This window comes from Notothenia rossii (assembly GCF_949606895.1).
Source record: "Notothenia rossii genome assembly, chromosome: 11".
NCBI lineage: Eukaryota > Metazoa > Chordata > Actinopteri > Perciformes > Nototheniidae > Notothenia > Notothenia rossii.
In genome coordinates, this window is record NC_136910.1 from 52,494,342 (window position 1) to 52,514,373 (window position 20,032).

Genomic DNA, 20,032 nt, shown 5'->3' on the forward strand with positions numbered 1-20,032 from the left:
CGGGATCGCTTGTTTGTTTGTTTGTTTGTTTGTTCAATATTAGAATACAAAATCAAATGTAAAGTAAAAATTCAAAAAACTAGGGATTAGCAGTATTGTTATTCAATACTGAGATTTGATTAATGTAATAGGCTATTGAAAAAGATGTGAAGGATTTTCTTTCACATGTTTTTAAAGGTGGTTGAGATTTTGGTGTTCTCTGTCAACATCAAATTAACAATGAATCTTTGTTATTGTTTGGTCATCATATTCACATTACAAATTAATTTAAAAAGTGATTCTTTACCCTCATCCTAACAAAAGTGATAAACAAACAAAGTGTTATACTAATTATCAGTGTTTTGTCATCTTTATATCCAACTGTAACAATTATGAGTGAAGATTCAAACCTTGAAACTAATAGGTACAGCCATATTGGTTTAGATTCTGATTCCCTTTTTGATTGCCAGAAAGATCCAACTACAGTTGAATATAATCTGACCAAATCTGCTAGAGTAGTGTCACAGATTACCACCAGGTGGAGCCAGTATAGTTCTCCTCTCACATTGCCTCATCATGTCAGTGCATTTAAACGATTGTAATTCACAATGCAGTGAGAACCACCTGGAGAGAGGTCAAGGTGTCACAACAGACCAACACCGTCTATGTGGCGCTTTGAGAATAATGATTGACATGTGGTTTTGAATAATGGAGCATTCAACCACACAAATAAAAAGATTGCAGGCAGAAATGTGTGATGAATGGGTCTCTCTATGTTCCTCTCAGTATGGCAGCCTGATGCTCGGTGCACCTGACATATGGCATTTCAATCTCATCCCGTTACATCCCGACATACGATCCTCTCACTTGTAGCCGGGCAGTGTCAAAATGACTCAGTATTCAAGCTGTTTGAGGGGAGGTTTTTGCAACATGAGTAAACAGAAAAAAAGGAATTCTGAAGAGCAGATCAGATGCCAGCACATACCAGATTTCCATGGATACAGACAGTAACTTGGCAACTGTGATGTTTGTCTGTTGTCATGGAAACATCCGTCTAACAGAGCTTTTAGCAGGAATATCAGGAGCCTGGGGAGATGAGGGCATGGAGAGAGAATAATGTTCATATCTGTGTGTTTAATTTCATTTTAGTTTTTTAATGTAAATGCCATATATACTAGACCAATGATAAAGCTGTATGTGAAAATCGTACAGGGTGTCATCTTTTTTAATGCAACACAGCCTTCATAACTTTCACTGCTCGAGCTGCTGATGCTGCACATTTAGACAGGAAATCCAGAAACAGGAAGTGCTACAAGAAGTAGGAAGTAATGTGAGATATTATCATGTACATAGTTTTGTCTTTAGAGATTTCATAGTACAGCTTGACAGTGTAATTACTTTAATGTGTGTTTATAAGTTTGAACGTTTTACTCCTCTTGGGAAATTCAAAGATTTAAGATTCAAAAGATTTAATGTCATATCAAATTTCGGCTAATTTTGGTTATTTTGCATGTCTGAATGTAAAATGCAGCATACATAATTATATGTTTACACATTTGACATTTTATCATATTCTAAATTTGATATTATATTTGTATCCTCAAATAGAACGTTTTGATTGTTTTTTCCAGTCCAACAAGTAATTACATGTGTTCTAATTCAATGGTTAAATGTATGTTTTAAGATCGTAGTTGGTCATTTCAAACATATAAACTAATATCTCTAAGTAGGCCTACTTGGAGAAAAATATCCCTCCATTACTTTCAGTGGGTTGTCAGAGTGACGTCACTGGTCTCGTGGGGGGGGGGGGGGAGGCTCGCGGCAGCAGGTGAGCTCGCAGCATCGGCTCCTCGCTGTTTCAGAAACGCAGAGCGGCGGAATAGCGGAGCCATGGGAAAGCTTCAAGAATTTGATATCACTTTTACCAACAACAAGGTGGTCTACGGTCCCGGAGAGTCTATTAGCGGAAATGTGAAAATACGAACCGGCCACTCGTTGCAGTACAAAGGTAGGCAGCTTTTTTCTTCAACATGTTTATGAGAGAGGAAACATGTTGCCAGCGTGTCTTTCACGAGTCACTGAAGCGCGCGACGCAGGCTCGAGTCGATGTAAATAAACTTTATTTAAACCTCTTTGATGTTGCTGGACACAAGGATGAACTCAAAGCTAGACATCAGGCGCGTGGTTGTTTCTCAGAAGGCTTAAGGCTCATTTTTGCAACTGTGGACGTGATAGAAATGTTGTTGCGGACATTAGGGTTTTTGCTGGTGCTGGGCTGCGAGTGTTTCCACCCTCCACATGACACCAGCTCTCTGTTGTTGTTGTGGTTAGATCGGTGTTGTCGACTGAGACGACTGAAACCCACATCCTGGTTTGCATCCTGCTCGTGGCAACATGTTGCTTCCATGTTTTTTGAAAATGTTGTGGAGAAGTGTTCAAAAAGCAGAACAGTGTTAGACACCTTTTTATTACTTTATTAAAACCATATTTAGGCTTGGGGGGTTACTTAAAACATTGAATTGTGTTACAATTACCTGTAAAACATGTGTAACTTAAAAGGTAATGTAAACTGATTTCCTTTTGTAACATAACAACGCTGTAACCATAGATATCTTGTAAATCAATCAATCAGTGTTTAAAAAAAAAAGAAAAACCTGCTTTTCATTAAACATATTCAGAAAGTAGTAGAAACACATCACCACATAGTAGGCCTACACAAAGTTAAAAAAGCAAATTACAATCTGGATAAACAGAAATGGCTCCGTGGTAGTATAACACGTAGGCTACAGAATTTTGAAACATTTCCAACCAGTGAAAGCATTTTTCGAATTAAAAGACACAATGATGGATTCGAAGATTCTCTATGGTTTCACTCAATACTTTTTTTCAGTCAGGAAGTGTTCTTTATATATTAAAACACAAATATTGTTATCCTGCTAGTAATTCCCTTTTTTTCCCTTTTAAATGTGCCAGTAATCTGATGACATATTTGTAATCCATGCAACTGTAAGGGAATACCGTTTTGTATTCTAATGATGTAATCCTGTGACATGTATTCAGTTACTCCCCCAGCCTAACCATATGTCTTAAGTCCGCTCATGTTCCACAGTAAAGAAGGACATTGGAAACTTCTGATGCCAACATCTTAGACACACTTGTGGGAATAGCTGCTAATGAAGGGTAAAGCAGGTGAGCAAGGTGGAGCTCAGCTTTTGGAGTTGCCATGGAGGTACACAAAGAATCTATTGTATGCAAGCGATCCTTGTGGGGATTCTTGTCTGATAATAGAGCTGCTATCAACTTCACCTAAAGCTCATTTTCAAAGGGAGTCTGCCACAGAGGTATGTTAATTTACAAGGGACGTTAATTAAGAGGTTTCCTGGAAAATGCAATGATTGTCAGGTGATTTTTGGCAACAAAAAACCCTTAAAGTTCAAATGTATTACTGGGTTCAGACACAAACTGCAAAACAGCAGTGATATTTATTTACATATTTATTACATTAGCCCAAAAACAACACCTTAAAAGAAATTTGAAGGGTTTTGATTAGGATTCTGTGAGACCGCTTTGTACGTCTCCTGTTTTTGTGTCATATTGAGAAAATGATACATAAGATATTAATGATGATGATAATAATAATAATAATAATAATAGATTCGGCCTTTCAAGGGACCCAAGGCCGCTTTACATGGTGAACAAACAAACAAACAAACAAACAAACAAACAAAAGGGGCAAATAATAAAGTAAAACATTATATAAATAGCAGTAGGAGTGGAATATTGGCTTGTTACCTAATTTATTTTGAATTTTCTGTCTTTATTTGATCGACAATGTCCTAAATGTCATCAGGGTAATAATAACCCAGAAAAAAACATATCCATATGAATGGGATCGCTACAATGATACAGATCAAAAGTGGTTGCACTTCTGGGGCCATTGGCATTTTTTTTTTATATCATTTGTATCTATCAACGCAAACATCAACAGACCTCTTTAACTGAAGACTGATTTTCCATCCTTTTATTTGCAATCATTTCCTGGCTTGTTGTAGGGCTGCTCAATTCATCGTATTTTAATCGCAATTACGATTTTGGCTTGCAACGATTATGAAAACAACATAATCGAAATAAAACGATTATTTATTTATTTTAATTAATTTGTTTTTAATTAATTTTTATTTTAAAAAAAAGAAAAAATATTGTTTTTTCAGTTGAATTATACTTAAAGTTCTGGGTAATCAACTGTTAAAAACATATTGTTCACATAATTTTTTCTTTCAATAAATTGACGGTTTCAAAGTAAATGGATAATCGTTTTTAATAATCGTGATATCAATTATTGACCAAAATAATCGAGATTATGATTTTTGCCATAATCGAGCAGCCCTAGCTTGTTGTAAGGCATAGTGAGATTAATATGAATTAATATGCCATAATGCACAGGCTGACCTGCAGCAGATGGCGTTCAGCAGAGGTCAGATCTTACACAGTAAGGTCACACGGTTGCGGTGAGCCTGTACCTGACACCAGGCGTTTATCCCCAAATTAAACCATTCTCGGTGGCTTTCGGCGAATAATGGCCGTCCTTAAAGAGGAAACCGACAACAAGAGTTTCAAGTAAACAGCTCAATACATGCCAGATACTGAAACGAGCAGGTGGAAGGGTTTTGATTTAGGATTTGCATTAGCTACAAGCACATGAATATTTGTTGCATTTACTGGCAGTCTGTCCAGCACTTTCATTTCTCTGTAAATCCACATTTCATACCTGCAACAAAGTGAAAAACCACAGTGTTCTTTCAAGGCTCTGCACTCGGCATCACAATTGATATGAACGCTGAAACTACATACATCATTAATACATTATTTTTATGAATATAATACATTTGAGTATAATATTTCTTAGGGTTTATTACGTTGTTTGATAGGAAGACTTCTTTGAAAGTAGGTAAAACTCATCATTCTTTACTTTTGAGTTGTCCGCTCTGCTGTACATTCTTATACACAGATTATTTGTATGACAGGTACTCTATAACCACAAGGACAGAAAGGACAAGAGTCTAACCTGTTAATACATATTTTACATTTTCATAGTCATGGAACCTTTCATTGCAGTCTGAAAAGGTTTTATATTTGTTACATACAACAGATGGGACATGTTTCACACATTTGTTGTCTCAATATTACTTCTGGCACTCTCTTATCAACAACTAAAATGCCTTTATTGTAATGGCATTGTTGTATTGTGTTGGCAAACAGCTGGCACATTTGTGCAATACTTCCTGAGAAAGACTTGATCGTTGTTTAAAATAGTTCCTTTGAGTTTTCTTGTGATTGTTCTGCCTACGTGTTTTGATTCCCAAAGAGCATTCCAGGAAGTGCTTCTTCCCGAAACCAATTTGATTTCAAGATAGCATAAGTCGAGTTCTCTCTTTGCCTTTCTTAGTCAAGACATTCTGCCCTGACATATTTTATAGTTTACAACATAACAAACAATGATCGTTTTGTCCTTCAAATAATATTGAATCACACTTTAAGCTTACCAGTGTAGTGTGTTTTACGGGGTGATGTATAAGATATTGTTTTTGCCAGTGGACCATAAGTCCCTCAGTCCTCCACTCACTTCCTGGTTGAAGGTACTCCAACTGCAGAAACTAAAGAAGCTCCCTGTCTGGCTCTCAGCCGGTCCGTTAATGTACTGTAAATGCAGAGGCTGCATTATGTGTCCAGTGACATCACCCCTCTCCACCACCGCCGCTGATGATTCCTTCAATCAGACGGCATGCAGCATGCTGAGGCAGGAACATGTGATTGTGTGCTTTGTGGGAGCGTGAGCATTTCCGGTTTTTCTTCCTGACAAAAAACAATACAGAGAAGTTAAGGGTTTGTTATTGTACCTAATTGTATTCATCTTTTGGATTATTTTAGGGACAATATCCTATTAAGGTAGGTGATGAGTCATAAGGGTACAATTCCAGAGAAACCCTATCCGTATTCCTGGTAATCGCAGTGTATACTTCTAAAGAATATCTACTACGAATGCAAACTGCAACAACAACAACATCCTTTAATAAGGCAGAGTTGTCAAATCCCCCCACAATGGTTAGCTCTCCTTCAGTATTTCTCTTTGTTTGTTTGTTTATTTATTTAAAGGACAGTGCACATTAATCCACATTGCTGTAAATGAGCCAGTATTAGCCAACAGGCACATTTTCAACTGTTGTCCTTTCATTAGTTGGTTTTTGAAAGCTTTAGTTTTTTTAGTTGGTTTTTGAAAGCTTTATTTCCACAAGAAATGTGCATGGCGTGGCGTCCATTAAAAGCCAACACCCTCCGGACATTTTACTGAAGAGGAGGACTGATTTTCAGGGCAGGACCGCTTGCATGGTCTCTAAGTGGGTTGTAAAGTTTTTGATATCCTTTGTGTGAATCATGGCTAAACCACATATATCCATTACATGGATTGTGGCACCATATGAGCTGTATATGGATCCTGTTAGTGTTTTATGTATCCTGCATTGTGAGTAAGGTGTGTACAGTTGTACGATGAAATGACTACAGAGGAATAATAATAAGCATATCTAGTTCATACACCTTTTCTGGGACGCTGACTATTGTAGAGGCCAAATGTGCGGACTCACTCGATTATTGATGATGGAGACCATTAGACAGAATGTCTATCGATCAGCCTCCTCACAAAGAAGGTTGTTAAAGCACAGTCATGAATGAAACTAGATGAATGAGCAACTTACTGTACTGTGCTCAACCTTACTTCCAGTAGACACATACATTTAAAGGTGGGGTATGTAAGTTTGAGAAACCGGCTCGAGATACACTTTTTGTTATATTCCATGGAATGCTCTTAACATCCCGATAGCAATGAATATCTGAAGTGCTTTGACAAAAAATCCATAAAAAAATTCATCTGTGGAAGCCGTGGCGCTGTAAAAAGCACGACCAATAATCTGAGCCGGCCCGGCTAAAGTAACTGGATGGCCTACCTGCCTGTCAGCCTTCCATCTGTGCACACACTTATCTCGTGCCCTCATTGGTCATGTGCGCGTTGGAGGAGGGGCTCTGTAAGGAAGTGGCAGATCTTTTCCGGCTGTGTATTTTCTAAATTCTAGCGCACTCGAGCTGGTTTCTCCAAAATTACCTACCCCACTTTTAAACCTTAAAACAATTCTGTTCATATAACATTCATTTCAATTTGGTAGGAAAGTCTCTTCCTCTAGCTAGTGCCAATATGAGTTTGAGATTTGGGATTTTTTGTGATATGTCTCTACATCTATTGGACCTCACGATATTCGTTATTCATGGTTCCCTAAAATTGCCATGTCCCTTAACTTTGCAGATTGCACCATCGCCATGTCAACATGTTTTGTGACTGCTGTAGCTGTAAGTGCTTTGAGTGGCTCCAAAGACTGGAAAAGTGCTATAATAATGCAGACATTTCTCCAACACATTGGTTTACGACCACATTTCTGCAAAACTATTTGAGTAATGTGTTGTTATAAATCTCCATGTCATCAGTCCTGTTTTAGCACTTCACGTAAATATGTCCTCTGCACACTGCAGTACATGTTTGATTTGCGATATTGACCGAAAGAAGTTAATGGTGAACAATATAGATCTGAAGAAGTGGGAGCAGCCATTCAGTCTGCGTGGTTCCGTCTCTCCTCTCGTGTGTTGGTCGGCCTCCCTGCACTTAGCAGCATGGATAGTCACCTGATATCAGAGATGTTGCAGTTTTAACTCCTTGTCTCGGCTCATTTGACCTTTTTAAGGATTAAAGGTGAAGTCCTGGTGACTAGCTGTGATGCAGCGGAAAATAAATAAATGAATCACCTGAAGTGAAAGCTCACTTGATCCGAAACCCTACCCATGTGTTCCCTCATTTATCTTTATCCTGCTGTATATCTAAGGAGACTTTAAAACTGTGGCGAATTTAAATGAGATCTTTTATGCAGTGTACTGTAGTTCTCCGGTGACAGTATCTTACGTTTATCTTTCAGCAAATCAGCCTCACAAACATTCACTGTAATCCAATCATCATCCGTGGTGATCCAAACCACCGGCTCTATGTAAACAAGACTAGATGTCCCCTAGGTTCACACAAAGCTGACTTCAGGCATGTGTACCCACACACAAACCCCCTTACACACCTTTGTCTTGTCTATAATTAGAAAAGCGTGTGAGATCAAGCAATAGAGTGGTTTTCTACCCATCGGAAAAATAGTGGTTTGACCCCAGCCCATGCACTCAACATGCCTGTGTCCTTGGGCAAGAAACGTAACCCCAATTTTCAAATAGAAATGAAAGTGCATTAAACTCATTCATCACTGTTTTGAATTTAGCTTATCTCCTTAAGGCACACACTGTGGCCAAATAAAACTGAGTGAAATAGACACAACATAAATCATTGACTCTAGTGTATGAGTGTCTCTTTGTCCTGGCTCATGAACACATCACTGCAGAACAGGGTTTCTGTGTGACTGTCTAGACTCCGGGGCCTGAGTTAATCATCACTTCCCTGAGGGAGGCTGATTAAAGATCTGTCTGAAAAACTGCACTGAGACCAGTGCACTCAGGCATCCAGAGGACACATTTTACACATCAGCTGGCCTTTTAGGTTTCCTTAGAAGTTGTTCCTTGTTTTGATAACTTTTGTTTAATAGGGTGCTATGACACTTCGACATACTTCATATTAGGGCTTCTCAATTAGTCGTATTTTAATTGCAATTACGATTTTGTCTTGCAACGATTATGAAAACCACATAATCGAAATAAAACGATAATTTTTATTTTTTTATTGGTTTTTCAGTTGAATTATACTTAAAGTTCAAGGTAATAAACTGTTAAAAACATACTGTTCACATTTTTTTTTTCAATAAATGGATGTTTTCAAAGTAAATGGATAATCGTTTTTAATAATCGTGATATCAATTATTGACCCAAATAATCGAGATTAGGATTTTTGCCATAATCGAGCAGCCCTTCATATAAATATGGCCTGGCATTTGACGCACACCTGCACACCTGTTAAGCCTGTTCCACAATTCTTCGTTTTCCGAGGCTAGGAAGGATTCTTGCCTCACTTCTGAAGCAAGTGACTCGGAAGATATGTGCTACCAAGCAAGCGTCCTCGACATTGAGAAGCACCCAGTGGCTCAGTGTGCAATGAATTCTCACTGCTGCCCTTTAATGTGGGCGGATGACATGGATCCACTGTACAGTGCTCCATCAGTCCGTGCCTTCTACCAACAGAAGTGGTTAACTGTAACTATCGACACCAGCTGCTCCCCCTCTCCCCTCGGACGTATTCATGTTAATAATAACTATCCTCTGACCTCTATAAGCAGCACCCTGCCCAACCCCACAGCTGGTTATTTAGGCCTATCATAATGGATTCTGTCTCATTGCCCCCTGATGAGCACAGAAACACCCCGGATCACTCCACCGCTCCCCCCCCCCCCCACCCCTCCTCTCTGTAAAGCTGTCCCACTTCCTAGGCTTTGTAGAATACAGAGAGGAAGTCACTCTTCTGTGGAAGTGGAACAAAACTTTAACAAAGGCACTAAAGATAGAAGTGTTCTTTCTCAGCTGGGAGATAAGACGTTGGTTTATGGTTCAGCTGGTGTGTTGTGAAATGTTACGTATGTCATGTTGTCATGCAGGCCCACAGGGTACATGGATAATCTCAGAACATCTGGATGTAATGTGAACAACATAAACCTGCTGGCCCAGAGAACTGGGAAGACTTTACTTTTTGTTCTCAAAGAAAATTGAAATTGAATTTTAGATACATTTATTGCGATAACTGCTGTCTATTGTATTTGCAAGAATCTTGCGAAAAATATATTGCAAGAAAGGGTCACACAAGGGTTGTCACAGTGATGGCATCTCGTTTCGCGCTTGTGGCATTGATCGGAGCGGCGGGCGCCAACTTATCTCGTCAGCCTATTTTTAATACATTTAAAATTGTGCTTACATCAAATTATTTATACCGGTCAATACGACCAGAGAGATTTAGATTTGCTGGTTTACAACATCTTCTTCTGGTTAACGGGAACCCTGATCAGTGTATATTAGTTGATAACTACTGAAAAAAAGTAGCCAACAACATACAGTAAAGCTGCTAAAGAGACAGTTTGTTGATTCTAGTTGTGGATTATTACTATCCAAGGAACCACACATTATATTCACGGGACTTTAACTTGCATTATTTATAAATACAGCAGAGAAGCAGTATATGCTACCTTGCTAAGATGCCTGACAGGCTGTGAGGGAAGTGAGAAACCACATTGAAAAACTCCCAGCAGGGAACAGAGATTAAGTCATCTGTAGGCCATATCTCTCTGTGTGTGTGTGTGTGTGTGTGTGTGTGTGTGTGTGTGTGTGTGTGTGTGTGTGTGTGTGTGTGTGTGTGTGTGTGTGTGTGTGTGTGTGTGTGTGTGTGTGTGTGTGTGTGTGTGTGTGTGTGTGTGTGTGTGTGTGTGTGTGTGTGTGTGTGTGTGTGTGTGTGTGTGTGTGTGTGTGTGTGTGTGTGTGTGTGTGTGTGTGTGTGTGTGTGTGTGTGTGTGTGTGTGTGTGTGTGTGTGTGTGTGTGTGTGTGTGTGTGTGTGTGTGTGTGTGTGTGTGTGTGCTTGTATTTGGTTCAGCTGTTCAAGGCCAAGGGAGGCTTCCATCTTCCCCCACATGCTGATAATCCTCCATCGACCTCTCCCTCCTCACCTATATTTACAGACAAAGCCGGGCTTTTGTCATGTTGGAAGTAATTCCACTGCAGGACTCTTGCTTCTATTCGGACCATTCAGAGAGCTGTGGTTTCATAACATAGTTGGTGATCACAGAGAGCATAGAGATCAGCATCCAGATGAGTTCTCTATACACTGTTTTCTAAAATACATTTGATGGGAGACATCGTAGGCTGATAATAATGGAAGCTATATGCCACACAATAATCATTCTTATAACGAGTGTTGGAAAGATAACATTATATGTATTAGTTAATGGGCCGCCAATTCAAACGTTTTTTAATTGGTTAATTATCTTTAATTGACAGAAAATATCCCCAGGAATCTGGTTTCAGCTGTTTATTATGTGATTCATTATATTTTAAATCAAAGTTCCTTGGGTTAGACTGTTGCATGAATAGGATAAGGTTTTCCTTGGTGGTTCTTTTGTGTGTCAGGTCTCTCAAATGTTCTGCTTTCTTTTCTTTATGCTTCTGTTTTTTGAAATATGATCAGTCAGCATGTGTGCATGTTGCAAGGCCCTCAGCTGTGAGACATTATGTTCATGGAAGGCTAGAAGTGGCAATACTTTTTAGTTTGAGTATAAGTTTGTTTTGTCTTTTGTCACTTTTTAGTTTCTGATTCTTTGGAGAATGCAGATTTGAACCTACAAATGAAATGTCCCTCATGACAATGTACAATATGTACTTTGTACATAAAACACTGTGTGGATGCTACATCTTTCTAAAACACAACTTCTATCGCTGGGAGCTGCTTCTTCACAAAGTTACGCTCATGATAACGGCTCTTGAGCCCCGAGTCTTTGGGCGGTACTGATGAGTCAGACGTGGACCAAATAACAAAAACACTGCCACATTTCCAACACACCCTCATCATAAAACCAGCTGGTGACATTGAGAGGGAGTGAGCAAAGGTCTGAAGGTCACTGTAGGGCGTCAGCTGATACTATATGACTAATCTCTGATAACTGTAGTTTGCACCAAAGTAAATATCTCTCTTTTGTAATTATGTGGCTGTAACAACATTTTCCCACAGGCAATCACACGATTCACATTTCCAAATGTGTATTAGTTAACATAGATGCAAAGAGAATTGTCAAACTCTCTGAATAAACTTTGGTCTATGACTCATTAAAGTCACATTGGTAGGCATTTACGTTCGTGATAATACACTCAACTTAGTTTGGCTTCAGTTTACATCCTGATCTTGATCTTAAAATGTAGTTCTAATGTTTTTAAAGTTGTCATTGATTGTGTACTGAAACAAGCTGCTTTGTATCTTCCACCAGAACAGTGAGATCAGGTCTAATAAGAATATTGCTGATGGCCACAAAGGAGAATTCGAATGCTTAAATGTAATGTCTCTGTTGTCACGGATACCATCAAAAGTGATCCTAAGCTGGTTTAGTTAAGACCATTAATCCTAACTGAGCCTTAAACAAACACCAGGACAATGAAGGAAGCATCAAGAGAGTTACATGCTTCATTGTCTTATTGCTACATTGGTTATATATGATGTCATGGTGCTAAAGTTGCTCTGAATATGTGAGTATATAATTGTTTTGTCCTGACAGATTGAAAACAGAGGCAGGTCATGAAGTCTGTGTGAATTTGAAGCTGTTGCAGTGAAATGTGTAAACATCGTAGAGTGGGAGCGAGTCAGAGTGCAGATTACACGTGTGCTGGTTGTTTCATGATGTAACTTCCGCGGGGATAAGCCTCTTACACATGGATGCAAACATACGCAGGGATTTGTGAGTACCGTACATGCAGATAGATGTGTGTGCACCTAAACTTTAATACACGCGAACACCATAAACTGATCTCACTAATGGCGCGAAGCACGTCATGGTCCATCATTCAATGCTGACAGATTACTGGTGCTGAGTGTGCAATTAAAATTACAGCACTCAGCAATTTGACATAGCTAACATCTTATATCACCCACTTTTGTTAGACTTCTTATACATACATATTCATTAGATGTTTTGTTGATGGTGGTGGATATTGCTTAGTGAATCCTGTATTAGATCGCTTAATCATGAAGTACATCAACCCAAACATGGCAACTATTGTGATGATTGATGAACATCATTAAAGTCAATCATGAAAGTAATTTTCTATAAAACATATCAGAAATTGTGTTTCTACATTTTCCTGGTTTTCAACTGACAAAAACAGGACATTTGAAGACATCACTTTGGACTTGGAGAAACAGAGATGGACATTTTTCATAATTTCAAAAATGTTATGAATTCTTTTTTTTATTCATCGTTTTGGTTCTTGGTTTATCTAAAAAAAAAGAAAAAGCTTATTAATTGAAGATGAGTGTAATTGTTCATTGGAGCCTTAACATCCTACACATCAATTGAATACTCATGAAACCATCCATTGAACGTCTGTGTCCTCTATGGAAGGATCTGCATGAGCTATGTTTCTCTAGTCACTTACTTATACCGTTCCTTTCATTCATCACCAGTCTGTACATTGTAATGGTTACAGGGGATATACAATAAGGACTATGGGTTGCTGAGTTGACAAATATATTACAGACATATGGTCCTGTTTGACTGCTGGAACCTTTCAGCAACCTTTTTCAGAAACTCAGTAACTTTCCCAACAGTTGGGACAGTCAAATCCAGGTACAGTGTATACTCAAAAGACGGTCATTAATGTGTCATACCTTAAACTGTTGTCTGAAGACATGATTTGCACTTTATGGTTTTTAAATCCTTACGCACAAATGCACTAATTGAACATTAAGAGGCTGTCTCTGAGATGTATTCCTTCGGCGTCTTCGCTCCTGAGGCTAGGGCTGCTCGATTATGGCAAAAATCATAATCACGATTATTTTGGTCAATAATTGATATCACGATTATTAAATACATTGATTATTCATTGGCTTTGAAAACATCCAGTTATTGAACTTTAAAACAAATATAAATAATAATTTAAACAGTATATTTTTAACTGTTGATTACCCTGAACGTATAATCCAACTGAAAAACCAATACAAAAATAAATGACACATTTATATTTACGTTTAAATAAATAATAAATACCAATAAACAAGATCAACACATATTTTCGAGCGCACTTCAACAAGCTACTAAGAATATATAAATATGATAAATACAAATAAATTAGACTAAAATCATTAGATCAAATATGTTGTAGTGCACTGTCACAACCTAGCAAAGCTAAATAATCGTTTTTTTTTTTTCGATTAAGCTGTTTTCGTAATTGTTGCAGGCCAAAATCGTAATTGCGATTAAAATACGATTAATTGCACAGCCCTACCTGCCCCTCCTCTAATAGAGGGCATCAAGCCATGCATTCATTTGATCTTCCTTTCACTCAATGCAGAGTTTCTGCGTGTCAGTGGGCTTACAGTGAGGTATCGCAGGACATGTCTGAACGAACAAGCCGGCCTCTGTTCAGCTGAAGGGGATTCCCTTACACTCAGGAGTAATAGATCATAAGATCAGGTGGCCGTGTTTTGACATTAGAAAGGAGATGTTGGAAAAGTGAGAAGGACTCATTGTTTGCAGCGCTTAAAGATTGAATGAAGGTAGTAAGTGTACTGTAGCATCGGATTACTCGGCTCTCGTGGAAGGAAGGCTGTGACCAATGTGTGAGGAGGATACTTGAAATATGTCCGTAAAAGCTTTTAGAAATAATCACGTGCTTTATGGTACTTTCTGTGTCCTTCACAGCTTTTGTTTATCACGCAAGAATAACAATTATCTCAAACTCCTCCAGAAAAACAGCTCTGACCTTGCTTGCATAATGACTCGTACAGAGAAATGACAAAACTCAATTGAAATTGATCTTTGTGCAGAATCATTCTCTAGGATTCTCTTCATGAATATTGCAAACTAACGGCGTCAGTGTGAAAGTGTAAATGTAATGTATGTAATTAGACGTAATGCGTGTTTAAGAGCATCCCAGGTTTCAAATGTAGTCACCTCAGTTAGGTGTGGGCAATATAAAGGGATTAATCAAATACCTCGATATTCAGATATCGGAAAAATCGGCTTATGCAAAAAAATTGTACCAATTGAGATTTTTGTATAAATAACTTATAGTAATGTTTACTTATTGACTAAGTGGGCAAATGCAAATAAGAGAAAAGCTAAATCTGGTAAATTCCGTCATTGCATCACTTTGATGTAATGCATCCTTTAAGATGTAATGCATCCTTTAACAGCAGGCAATGACGATACACAAAAAACAAAGACTATATCAATGGTATGGATATAACATCGCTACAATACCAGGACTTACCCACAGCTATAACAAACCTATTGGTCTAATTAATAAACGTTTTTCAAGAACTATTCCACAAAACTGAACTGGACTGCTGCATCCCCTTTCGTGGTCCTCCACATTCCTCCATACGCTTCATTTAAAGCAGTCTTATCACACAGACCCAGCTTTGGGAATGTCCCTCTCTCATTATGCTGGAATGTATATGTGACGTCCAAGCAGACTTTTAGTGCATGTGAGGAATGCTGATCAATCCCGTTCACACTCCTGACCCACTTCAGGATGAAGCTGTAGCGGTCATAAAGACGCAGTTCCTCTCTGGTGTGTTTTGTGGTGAGGGTCGGAGAGTCTCCTCATTCTGCTTTGTTTCTGCTGAAGTTCAGACCTTAAACAAACTGAGGCTCCTTTGTGCTTCCAGCCGTCAGCAGAAACTAGACTTGGTTTAATCAGTGTAAATAAGGAACCGACATTATCAGCCCAGCTTCCCGGTATGCCTAGCTGACTCATGCACTGATGCAACGAGCAGCAAGCTCCGACTTAATGGTTTTATCTCACAGACACATTTCTTTCTTTATAACATTCAAGTCTGTTTTGACTCAATGTTTAGCACTGCTGCTAATCAGTGTTCGAACATTGTTTTCTGTAAAGAAACGCTGTCGTAAAACAATGCTTGTCTATGTTTATCTATCGACTCTGTATAACTGGCACATATTTTCAGGAATGAATGCCCTGAAGGACAAAGCTCCTGCACAGGGAGTGGTAATAAAGGAACTTGTGAACACAAAAACTTCCCCAAGAAGAAACTGCAATATATTATTATATGAATGTAGAGTAATTTACAAAAGACAGCTATAAAAACTTTTAACCACCGTAGATAATAAATCAGTGATTTATCATGGCAACAGTACTTGCTACAGTTAAGCTAACTTGCACTGTTGAAACTGACAACAGGGCATTTGGAGAGTGCAAACTCCTACTAGGCTATTTCCATTAGGGGGAAAATAATGAGTGTTCGGGATCTGTGGTGAAGAAAATGTACCACGGCGTAAAAAAACTTGTGTTACCGATTACACCAAGAATAGAAATGTGCTTAGGTTGGTCCTTGGTGCTGTGGCAGGAACAAAACAAAAATGAGGGCGATGATCAAGTCATTTTACCGGTGTATGCCTGAACACAAAATTGAACACCTTTCTACCAAGTTTCTAACAGGGCCGTTAGGTCTTTCCTAATCCCGCTGACAAATGGGCAAAACAACTCCTTTCTGCACCTGGTAATAGTTTGTGGTATATGTAGTAGGGATGTCCCGATCACCTTTTTTTGCTCCCGATCCTATTCCGATCATTTGATTTTGACAATTTGCCGATACCGATTTTTCCCGATCCGATCTTTATGCAATGCATTAAGAGAAAAAAAAGAAAAAAAGCATTCATGTTATCCCTTAAGGTTATTTTTTTTATTTAAATTGGATATTCTATCCAACATGGATATAGCTTCTTTCTTTCACAGCAGCATTGGATCAGTTCAGTTGTGCAGCCTTGGATCAAAACAAAAATAAAGCTTTCAATACTCGTTAGCTTACTGCTACAATTAGACACTGCGCCCTGCCCACTCTGTTGCCAGATTTGAGAGAAATAAGCAACCAGGTCTATGAAAACAAGCCCCAAAGAAGCAACACATACATGATGTTGTGTCATTTGAAACCAAAACTAAGGCCTCAGGATGACTCTAAGACTTGAACATGGTCATTTTTGTTTTGTAACATTGAATACAACATTTAAAAAAAAGTATTTATAAAAAAAAAAGAAATCCCGATCCCCGATTTTTTTTCTCCCGATTCCGATCTTTTGAAAATCACGTGATCGGCTCCGATCCCCAATCACGTGATCGGATCGGGACATCTCTAATATGTAGGGCTGGTTATTAATACTAAATATTTTTTCGGTGCTGACTGAAAAGCTAGCATGAACGTCTGGTCGGATTTGGATCTTCTCTTATTCTTTCATCAGGTCAGAAGCTCCTTCTTTGTACCATATAACAAAGACAAATATGATATTAGCATCAGTTATACTGTCTGTTTCTCATCATCAGACATCTTTTGTTCGACTTTATCAACCAGGCACAGATGCATAATGGCACAAAACATATAATCTCACTTTCTAGACTCAACCATTCTCTTCAATACCACACCTATGACTTCCTCCCACATCTTCCATGACCCACCATCACCCTTTTCTAATAGGCATCACAGAACTGCTTCGTACAACATAGCAGTCATGTTAAAACTGCCCGAGTTGGAGAAACTACGAATTCTCTCCTGGATCTGCCTGCCCACACCGTCTAGTTGGTCAAATCTAATGAGTAGAAGCACGAGGATCATCTCTCCGCCTACAGACACTCACTGAACCGCGGAGAGGACCTGGACAGACTCCAGCGTGTTTGCAACAAATGCAGGCAGCTGCTGAGTCAGTATGCTCCGCTGCCGGCCTCCCTCTTACTACTGAGTATCTGTGTCCCTGAGGCACTGCTTTATTCTGCAAAGAGCTGGCTTCTGACAGAGACTCCTGTGCTGTACAAGGTGTGACCCAGAGCTACTGGTGTGTGGACGAGTTGGAAACTGCCAGCTTCACCAAACCACATCCTGTCAATTGAGTCTGCACTGCCGTTTTTAGTCTTTAAACGCCTGAAGTTTGTGAAGGAATACTTACAAATTAGCATTGTAGATAACCAATTTAGCATGGATTGGAACTTTATGGACTATTCCTTACCTCAAAAATGATTATACCGATAGTTTGGGAGCTCATTATCAACCAAATTGTCCTCCTTAGTCGGTCCAAAAATCGTTCTTTATCAAATGCTCCCATAACGTACGCATGCTCTTATACCTTCATATTGTATTTTAGGGTTTTGTTCTTGTTGTGCAGTTCAGTATACTCCTGCCATCTTTAGGTGACAGAGCGGCTAGGATAATCTTTTCAATTTGAACCCAAATGCTGTTGAAACTTGTTAGTATGCACTTTTCCCATCACCATGTTTTTATGCAAATTCAACAAAGCCTATATAAGTTAACATGATTTTAGAAAGAATGAAAGGCCTTTGGAAATGTGTGGATTGTCCTAGTTTAGCTACACCAGCATGTGTGTGTTGATGCTACTCACCTACATTCCTCCTATTTGCCTGAAAGCCCACAAAAGAAGGAACAAAGTGGGGTGTTAAGTTACCTCACTGGTTAACAATACATGGCATTTTGTATTGTAAATCATATGTTCTGTCCTTTTAACAATCTGTAGTACATGCTGTAGTGGATGGAGTTGCACTGAATAAACATATAACTATACTTTAAACTATGTCAAAAGTGACATGTCCTTAATTGGGAAAGGGAGAGTCTTTCTTGCAGGGAGAGAAAAAAAGGAATCCTATGAGGTAGAACCAGGCCAAAGACTCATGTTTAAGTTTATGTTTAAGATATGGATGCCCCTATTAGACTTTTAATGTGACTGTGGAAATGAACGTGGTCATTGTGTTATGTGTGAGGCAACATCAGGAAGGGCTTTGCACATTGCTTTCCCAACAAACAGCCGGTATTCGTGATGAAACGTCACAACATATCCTCTTAATGTCTTATTTTGCGTCTCATCAAACACATCATCACTCCTCCTGGCTCCTTGTTTTTCATGGAGAGATCGACCCATTATTCATCCACTGACAGCTAGTCTCTCTGCCAAAGCATCCCATCTCTTCTGACACAACTATTCACTATTCAGCGGTGCTGCAGCAGCCCCTCTCCCTGCTGCTGCCGCCGCCGCCACCGGGGATATTAACGGATTACCCCAGTGCTGACCTTTTAATGGGCTGAGCTTTTTTCCACATCAGACAGCTGTAAACAATATCTTTCAGCAGTAATGGCTTTACATATACATATTTATGTTTATTTCACACTTTCACTCTTACTTCTGTGAAGTGTGATAACTCCAGAGAGCTGCTATAATGTGGAGTACATGTGGAGTATAAAGATATCACTCTCAATCATGAATGAGGCAGATGGCTGGAGAGGCAGATTGCAGTGTGTAGTTAATGACCAAATGAATGGACGTTAGTCTGCATGGCTGAAGGGCACCATTCCGGTTTTGTGTGTATTTTTTAGAGCTGGACAATTTTTTCGGTTTTACCTCTTCCCTTAAACTGTGCCAACCGTCGTGCCGCTGTGTAGAGCCCAGCCATCTGCCACTTTGAGAGAGAGAGAGAGAGAGAGTGTGATGCCAGCACAGGATACTGCATGGGCCTGTGATTGGTCAGTCTGAGGTGTGATACATTTACAGAGCCTGTGTTTGTAGATTATTTTGATCATGCCAGAATTTATACCCTTTTGTTGATTTTGTTCTTTCATAAATGAGCAAACAAAGTAATGGATCTACTTGATTTGTGCATCAATGTAATGTTGTAGCTTAATATCATGGCTGCAATAACAGATTTTAAGCCTTCTAGCAGCATTGCTTTAGGAATGGCAATGTCGTGTACGTGTGTGTGTGTACGTGTGTGTGTGCGAGCACTATCAGAGCGATTTAATTTCCTCGCAGACAGATCGACAGACAGACAAGAGAGACAGGGTTGGTTTGATACTGAGAGAAAGAGAAGGGGTGTGTACTGGCTGCTCACGTCAATTATTTTTCTTATCAGTAGATTCCTGATGTTCGTCATGGAACATATTCAGCACCTGTGTGACATTTTAAAAGTCATTGTGTAACAAAAGACTGATGCTATCTGTTTGATCGTAATGAGGGTACTCCCTATTTCTCCATGTGTTTCTTTGTTGCTACATTATGAACAACAAACATATGTACAAATCATAGAAATAAACAAAGAAAGCTTGTTGTCACCTACTTTATTTAGTTTAACATTCAAATATGGTCATTTCCTGGTATTGTTTCATTATCTCGTCCCTGCTTGAAATTATTGTTATGTTTGTATGTTTTGAAACTCATCTTTCATAAAGTCAGTAGGTATTTCACCATAATGTTGGAGGTTTTTGAA

At 38.9% G+C, this 20,032-nt stretch overlaps 2 protein-coding genes across 2 annotated transcripts in view; both read left to right on the plus strand.

Moving 5' to 3' along the window:
* LOC307025331 (glutamine synthetase) overlaps positions 1-794 on the plus strand; it is a gene marked incomplete at its 3' end in the record, with an annotated part of 12,000 nt that extends 11,206 nt beyond the window's left edge. The window contains exon 6 of the mRNA XM_079659966.1: positions 766-794. Coding sequence (XP_079516092.1) covers positions 766-794 — 29 coding nt within the window. The remainder of the gene's footprint in view (positions 1-765) is intronic.
* A 998-nt stretch (positions 795-1,792) lies between these two features.
* The window catches only part of arrdc1b (arrestin domain containing 1b), a 36,059-nt gene continuing 17,819 nt past the window's right edge, over positions 1,793-20,032 (plus strand). The window contains exon 1 of the mRNA XM_079657795.1: positions 1,793-1,987. Coding sequence (XP_079513921.1) covers positions 1,870-1,987 — 118 coding nt within the window. The 5' untranslated portion in view covers positions 1,793-1,869. The remainder of the gene's footprint in view (positions 1,988-20,032) is intronic.